Source organism: Tupaia chinensis, unplaced genomic scaffold, assembly GCF_000334495.1.
Source record: "Tupaia chinensis unplaced genomic scaffold, TupChi_1.0 Scaffold144168_1, whole genome shotgun sequence".
In the NCBI taxonomy this organism is placed as follows: domain Eukaryota; kingdom Metazoa; phylum Chordata; class Mammalia; order Scandentia; family Tupaiidae; genus Tupaia; species Tupaia belangeri.
This window is the reverse complement of record NW_006204024.1, coordinates 353,492-361,614: the sequence shown is the minus strand read 5'-3', so window position 1 is coordinate 361,614 and position 8,123 is coordinate 353,492. Positions and strand designations below refer to the sequence as shown.

Sequence of the window (8,123 nt, the reverse complement as noted above, 5' to 3'; positions counted from 1 at the left end):
ATATATAAAGTTTATTAATAACCTCTGAGATGGAGAGAGAGCGAGACGGGCATTCCCGACAGGGCTCTCATGCCATGACTCACCAGCCAGGACCGAGGGCGTGCGTGCCCGGCATGTGAGCCCAGGACCTCCCCACATGGCTTCGCACCACGGAGCGGCATGTCACCACTGCGCTAACAGGTGGCCTCTGCACACACCTCCCGGGAGCTCCCCTCTGAGCTCCCGCAGAGCTCCTGGCCTGAGCTGAGCATCGCCTGCAGCGCTCCTGAGCCCCGGGAGAGGGACACTCATCATTCCCTTCCTATAGACGGTTACCTGAGCCCAGGGAGAGGAAAGGACTCGCCCCAGCCCCTCCCTCCTGGCGCTGGTGGCCAGGGAGGCCGTGGGCCAGGCTGTGTGTCCGTTTTCCAGGTGGTCTTTGTGCTGACGGGGGACTGTGGTGACCGCACCCATCCTGGCTACCTGGCCTACGAGGAGATTGCGGCCACCAGCTCTGGGCAGGTGTTCCATCTGGACAAGCAGCAAGTGACGGAGGTGAGCCCCGGCAGGCCTTGAGCATCCTGGTCTCTGAGTGGCTTTGCCCAGTGGGTCAACAGCAATCCCGGTCAAGCAGCACCGAGTGCCCACCGCAGGGCGTCCTGTGCTCAGGGCATTATGACATCGTCTGGCCCAACCCGCCCAGCCACCCAAACGGCGGCTATTTTGAGTTTTCCAGGCAGGAATTCTGCAGTAAAAAGACCGAGGCTGCGAACAGCACCGAGGTGTTGGCCTGGGGCCCACAGCTAGCCTGGGCTGGCAGGATGGACCAGTGGAGTTTGCTGAAGAGTGGGTGTGGGGTTTCTCCGAGCTTCTCCCAGAGTCAGGGGATCCAGGTGGGAGGAAGAGCAGAGGCGCCATCAGTTCAGGCCACGCTGCTGGGAGCTTGGCTGAGGGGCCATGGTCTGGATTCTCTCAGAGCCCGGTGCCACGGGAGTCTGTCTCTGGCCCTGCTTCTGGAGGAGGTGTGTGCCCTCGGCCCCCTCCAGGCCCCACGGCATTGACCCTGCTGCGTCTCTGCCCTACACCTCCACTCCTCCCCAGCACCTGGAGCGGTCCTCCCCGCTGTAAATGGCTGTAAATGGTGAGCAGCGTCACTCAGGAAAGAGCGAGGACGCCCATGGCCTTGGTGTAAACATTCCTGCCCCAGCTGATGTCAGGCTGCACCGTGAAGTTACTGCAGAGTTGGGAAGTGACGCGGGCAGCAGGTTTTCTTGGGGAGCTGGCTGTGGTAGACCTTGAGATCTCCTTAAGCAAATCTGAGCAGCAGACCACTCCCATCATCCCCTCTGCCTCCCTGGTCTCACTGCCCCATTGCCCCTCACCCACTACTCGGCCTTGCCGGCCTCAGGGCTCTTTCCTTGCCGGCCCATACTCTTCCTCACTCCAGGCCCTTTGCTCATGGGGCTTGTTCTTCCGGCCCCTCTTCCCCCGGTGCCTTCTCACCCTCAGGTTTAGCTGAAATGCACCTCCTCACGGAGGCCTTCCTTGATTTCCTGTCCAGACTGTCTTCTGAAATACCAGCTCTCAACCAGGGTGGTGTCACATCGTTGTAAGGTTATAATTTAATGTCACTGTGGAGGCGCTGAGCTCCCTGAGGGCTGAGCTGGTGGGTCCCTGTGCTGAGTTACATGCTTGTAATTTTATAATTGTGTGATTATTATGTCACGTGGCTGTGCTCTCTGGAGGCTGGGCCTGCTGGGCCCGGCTCGTCACCACCTCCCCAGCACCTTGATTTACCAGTGCGAAGGAGGCGCTGGGGAAACAGCCAGTGGAGGGGTTGACGCAGGGTCCCTCAGGCCTGAGGCCCTGGGAGGAGGGAGGGAGAGATCCATCACCCCTGAGGCCGTGGCCTGGAGCCAGCCCCGCTGTCGCCTTGGGGAGAGGATTCTGTGTATTGTGTATTTATGAACTACAGAGAACGGTCTCCAGGGCCATGTTTAGATTAGCGTGCCTTAGCTCCCTGCTGACAGATGGCGTTTATGGTTCCCTGCGACACATTGGGCTCTAATTTTTGGCACGTCAGCACACCCTGGCACTGAGCCCCCCAACGAGGGCAGGAGGCACTTCAGAGTGGTTAGATAGCTTGGCCCCTGCTTTGGGGGAGATCTGGGTTCCTGCCAGGGGCCAATCAAACGCAGGGCAGTGGGCAGGTCAGTGGAGGAGGCATGCCCAGGTGTGGGGCTGGGCCCCGCTGCTCTCCCTTGAGGCAAGAGACCTGGGTGTCCGGCTGGCTGGGCCGCAGGTGTCTGACTCAGGGACTCGGATGCTAGGACTAGCTGCTTTGGGGTAGGGGCCCGGGTCCCTCCCCTTCCTGAACATGGAGCCTTGTCATTCAGCAGCTTAAAGCCTTGGACCTGGCCCCTTCCAGATGTTCCCAGATGTTCGGCAAGCCTGGGAAAGCGGCTGGCAGTCAGGGCTGTGTTTCTCCCACTGGAGGGGCTGATAGTGTCTGCCTGAGCCAAGGGGGTCCCAGCTGGGAGGGGGACCCTCAGAAGCCCCCCAACCCTGCAGGTGCAGCTGGTCCTTACACCTCGTTCTGCACGCTCCCTGCCCTCCTGTGCTGAGCACGAGTGCCAGGGACCACGCAGGTGCTCCGCGGAGCGGCACTTGGTCGCACTCCAGTCCGGCCGCTTCTGAGCATCTAGCTCTTTCCAGCGGTGAGGTTGGCTTCCCCAGTGCCAAGGGCCCTCTTCGGAGTTCGAGGGTAACTCAAAGAAGGCGATGATTCCCTTCTCCTGGCAGGGGAAACTCGCAACTTCTACCATCCTTAAATAGACAGGGGACAGTGTCACAGGCCATCAACGTAGCCTCGAGCCTGTCCCAAAGGCGCGCATTATTTACCAAGATTTAGACGAGGTTGGTCCCCTTGCCCCAGTGAAGCCTCCTGCAGGGCCCCTCACCTCCACGTGCTGCCACCAGCTCCAGGGGTGTGGGGCGGGGTCGGGAAGGGGCTGCATGTCCTGCAGCCCCACAACTTTTCGCAGGGAGGACACAGGGTCTCTTGCTCTCTGTCTCCCCCAACTCACTCCAACACACACACACCACACATAACAGACCTAACAGCCAGGTCTGGGGCGAGGCTGCACCAGGTCCAGCGCCAGCAGGTACCAATGGCAAAGTGTCCAGATTTGCACAACCAGGGAAAAGTGACCCACGTTCCAGACAGTGAGGGGCGGGCAGGGGAGGTTCTGGCCAAGTGGTTCTGATTAACGGACCAGGGAGGGCCCGAGATGACTTCATCCTGGGCCCTTCCCAGGCCGGGGCAGTGAGGCGGAGTGGCTCGGCTGGGACCCCACCGAGGACGCCTGGCTCTGACTGAGCACTGCCACCTACCTGCTGTGCTGTGTGCCCTTGAGTACAGTATCTAAGCACTCTGGGCTGCTCTTGGTCCAACAAGAATCCCATGGGAGATGGTGGCAGGGATGGCAGGGGACAGTGCATGGGGCACGAGGCGAGAGGCCCTGGGTAAGAGTTAGCAATGGCTGACCCTCAGCCTCTGCTTCTCTGTGGAGTTCAGAAGTACCCCCAACCCCAGTTCTCCTGAAGCCCCCAGAAGAATAGAAGCGCTCTTCGGAAACGTTCTCCGAAAGGTAGAGCTGGGGACAAGTGTTTGGGGCCAAGCCAGTGAGGCACAGAGCCCTGGGCCAGGGCTCTCTCCCCAGCACTCCACACAGAGCCCATGACGGAGTCTGGCCCTCAGTTTTCCGGTCCGTGGCTCTGAAGCCCACTGGGCCTCCCAGCCCCCCCCCCCCTTCTGCTCCCTCTGCTGCTCTGGCTGTCAAGTGTGCTGGGAGGAGCCTTTGGGGCTGATTTATCTGCCACGAAGGGCCCAGCAGCAGCCATCTGGCTGGGGAGCAGCTCCAGATTCTTCTGTTCCTTCCTGAGCAGTAACAAAGAGAGGAGCCCAGTGCATAGGAGGCCCCCTGCGCCCCAGCCCTGCTAACATCTGGAGCCCAGTGCCTTTGCCAAACAAGCATGAGCTTGCCTGATGAGGGCTCCCTGCTTAGAAGACTCCTCAGATTGTGCTCTGGAGCCCCCAGGCCATTGCGGGGTCCAGAAGTTCTTGCCCTCAGGCCTGGCCCTTCAGGGGTCTGGTCTTGCAAGAGGGCCAGCCCCCCAATACCCTAGTGATGGTGTGCTTACAGGACAGGCCCCATGGCAGCTGCCACTGGTGGGTCACTTGCTCTCTGTCCCATGTCCCAGCCCTCTCCGTGGTTCAGTGGCCTGAACTGCTGGGCACCTTCCTTCCACTAGAACACCCTAGAAGGGACTCTTCATGGTGGTTGCAACACAGTAGCGGGTGTGACTTGTCTGGGTGATTGCTGACTGGGGCTGCCACCACCCCCCAGCAGCGTTTCTGGATTATAGCTTCCTCCTGACTCCTGAACAGGCCCGGCTCCAGGGGAGGAGGACAGTGGTCACAGAGTGGCTTCTCTGCAGCTGAGAAAGCCGCCTCGCTTGGTTGACCAGCTTCTGTCCAGCTCTCCAGCTGGGATTCTATGGCTGCTGTCCTCTCCCCATCCACCCCCGCATGAATGAATGACTGTCCCCATTCTTCAGCCAAGACAGGTGGGACCTTTTCAAGAGACACATTACTTAGAAAGTCAGGCAAAACAGAGGAGCGAGTAGTTCCAAGTGTAAACACGAACGAGTTTTCAGAACACAAAATTCTTCTCCCGTGATAATTGAAACTTCGCCATAAATTTCTGGGCACAGATGTTCTATTTCAGTCTGAACAAAATACATTCATTTTTGAAATCTCAGGCAATTCTTTCAATTCCCGTCATTCCCTCTCCTTTTCGGGAAGATCACATGTAGATAGAGCTGAAGGAGTATGATTTAGAGCAAGGAAGGCCAATAGGTAGCACACAAGACCCTGCTTTCTAGTTCCATACCCCTGGCAGACATTGCTAATCAATCTTGGAACTTTTCCCAATTGAGGCTGAATGTGGCTTTGCATTACTTCTTCAAACTGCATTCCAGGAGGCCATTTCTGATTGGCTGGAGTTGGCAGGCCACAGTCGATCACGATGCTTGCTCAGGTATATATTGAAGTCATGGCAAACTTGTTTCTTGTAAATGACTTTTACTTAAAACAATTACTATGACAAAATCCAAAGACCTAGAAAAGTACATAGACCATACCCGCCAACTCGATTCGGCAATTGTTACCATGTTTGCTCTCCTTGTTTTTATTTATCTCTAGAGTTTTTGTGGCATCGCGGCACTGTACATAAATCATTGAGCATGGATTGAAAAAACATGGTCCCCAGCATCATCCACCACACTTCCTAATACAATTAATAACAGTTTCTTGGCATCACCTAATGCCCAGGGCATCTTTAAGTTCCCCTGCTTGTCCTCAAAATGCTTTTTTACACATTCCGTCAAGTCCGGGTTTACTCAAGTGCGGTGCATTTCATCTAGTTGCTGTCTGCAACATCTCCTTACATCTGGACTCGCCGCTCTTTCCTTGTGACACCAAGTTGGTGAAGAGGCAGCAGTGTGGACCACACCCCACGCTGTGGATTCATCAGCTTCTTCCTTACGGTGTCATTGAAGTCTTTAGCCCCGCCCTCCCCCCTAAACCGGGGGACAGTCTGTTTCGGACTTTCTCCTGCCTCATCTCAGGAGGCGAGGAACATCTGAGAGTCCCTACTGTCACTGATGGCCAGCTTGTTTACTAGGCGAAGGCGGCGACAGCCTGCTTTAGCGCAGGAAGGCCAGGTTTCCCTTCGTGACTCTGGTGGCCCGTGGGGGAGTGCGCTGGCTCGGCGTGGGCATCCAGCCTCCCGTCAACCCTTCATCTCAAGGCTGTGGTATCCACCGAGGACCTTGCCTGAAATGATTATTTCATTAAGAGTTGCAAAATGATGATTCCCTAATTGCATCATTCTTTCCACATTTATTAGTGGGCACCCCTCCAAGAACCTTTGCTCATCGAGAAGGCTGACTTGGTTCCTCTAAAGTACAATTTCCATGGGAAAAGCCAATGGCCAAGTCACGCTCGGTCATTCTCTTTAATGAACAAGTTACCTCCAGTGGGGCAGCGCCGTTTTAGTGTCTGCAATTCCGCCTTCCCTTGTCTATCTGTGGACACGTGAGTTACGTAACTCAACGTGCTTCAGTGGATGGCAGCGGTTATTCTCTTTGGGGCTCTAGCTGTCTCAGGTGTAGGCAGTGCGAGCTCTTCAAGCTCAGCGAGATACCGTTTTAGACTAGATTAAGAGTGGTCATGTGGGGTCCGTGCAGCCCTGGCGGATCTTGGAGGAGTCAGACCCCAAATGTATACCGAAGTGGGGTGGTGCTTTTGGCAGAGGGGCCCTACCGTTCGTCTGGGTCCCCATGGAGCTTGTCCCAGACGTGAAGGATTTCAGAATGAATAAGAAACTATAGAGACCAAGGACTTGAGATTTCCCAGCACGGAGAAAAGTCAGTCCACTAATTCTCAGCCTCTGTGGATCAAGAACAGCCCCGGAGTCTTTGTGGCAGATCTGGTCAGTCCTGCGTGGAGGACCCAGCAGCCTGGGCCTGGGGAAGACCAGCTCTCTAAGGTTCACCTGTGTGTAAGAGGCACCAAGAGGGCTTCCTGGAGGAGGTGGTGTTGCTGTTGAGTTTAGTCAGGTTGGAGGCGAGGGCGCGTCCTCTCAGCAGAGAGAGGGCTGTGTGCTTGCTCCTCCTCTCCAAGCCGAGTCCTTAGGATGCCTTGGTTCAAGGATCACAGCTCCTCCTCTGAAGCCAGAGGGTAACCACATTGACTCAACAGGGTATAGGACAGAGAGTGAGTGGCCCTGGGTAACCATGGGGGTGATTGGAGAGTCAGCACAACTGGCAGCTATTTAGGGACCTGCCTCAGGTGGGAGACACGGGCGAGGCATTGTGGGCACCTGTTGGCCTCAGTGTCCCACACTCACCTCCCAGGTTCTGAAGTGGGTGGAGTCGGCCATCCAGGCCTCCAAGGTGCACCTGCTATCCACGGACCATGAGGAGAAGGGCGAGCACACGTGGAGAATCCCCTTTGACCCCAGCCTGAAGGAGGTCACCATCTCGCTGAGTGGGCCAGGGCCTGAGATCGAGGTTCGAGACCCGCTAGGTATGTGCCAACCTTGCCAGCCACCTCTTTAGCCCCAAGATAGAGCTGGAAACCCAGGATGGACAAAGAAAGAGATTCAGGGTTGCAGGGAGTCCAGACCCAGGGCTCCAGGAATAAGGGAGTGGGACGGCTCAAACGGAGAGCAGAGAGGGCCCCATGGTGGGCCAGGCACAAGAGGGGGAATGATGGAAGCCCCTGGGCTGGGGCTGTCATTGTATGTCCCACGTCACCTTGGTGTACTCCACGGAGGCAGCAATTCATAGCACATTGTACTGATAGGGCTGGAATGCAGGGATGTAGAGTCCTCATCCGGGTCAGTGGAGAGGTGGGGCCTGATTTGGACCCAGTCACCTGGCCCCATGAAGATCTGAGGACGTTGTGAACGTCAGGCGTAGAGGCCGGGTGACAGCCTGCACCCGGGAGCGACAGCAGTGGGATGCGGGACGAGAACTACCGAGGGAGGCCTGAGGCTGGTTTGGGTGGGAGTGAGTTCCTAGAGATCGGGAGACCCCTGTGTCCCAGGGAAGGGCTGGGGGCTGAACAGTCCTTGGGGCCTCCACAGGGAGGGTCCTGCAGAAGGACGAGGGCCTCAACGTGCTCCTCAACATCCCCGACTCAGCCAAGGTCGTGGCTTTTAAGCCAGAGCATCCTGGGCTGTGGACCATCAAGGTAGGGGCTCTGGGTGGTGGGGGCCGCCGGGGGCATCTCCTTCCCGCTTGCTCTGGGGAGTCCTGGGGCTTTGGGAGGCCGAGGGCTAGCATGTGGGCGTGCCAGCGGAAGTAGAGTCAGGAGCAGAGGAGGACGACTCTGCTGTGCGCCAGTGACAGGAAGTGGAGTGAGTAGCAGTTTGGAAGCATCTAAGAAGGACTGGGGGCCAACAGGTGGTGTGGAGGTTAAAGCGCTGGGTCTCATGTGACTGGCTGTGCAGTTTGAGTCCTGGACCCAGTGGCTTTTGGAAATGCTGGGGCCTCGGGGGGGGCCCCGAAGGCCT

At 57.3% G+C, this 8,123-nt stretch overlaps 1 protein-coding gene across 1 annotated transcript in view; it reads left to right on the top strand.

Moving 5' to 3' along the window:
• HMCN2 (hemicentin 2) overlaps positions 1 to 8,123 on the top strand; it is a 170,726-nt gene that overhangs the window by 23,987 nt on the left and 138,616 nt on the right. Inside the window, 3 exon segments of the mRNA XM_014583202.2 lie at positions 412 to 534; positions 6,961 to 7,132; positions 7,695 to 7,801. Coding sequence (XP_014438688.1) covers positions 412 to 534; positions 6,961 to 7,132; positions 7,695 to 7,801 — 402 coding nt within the window.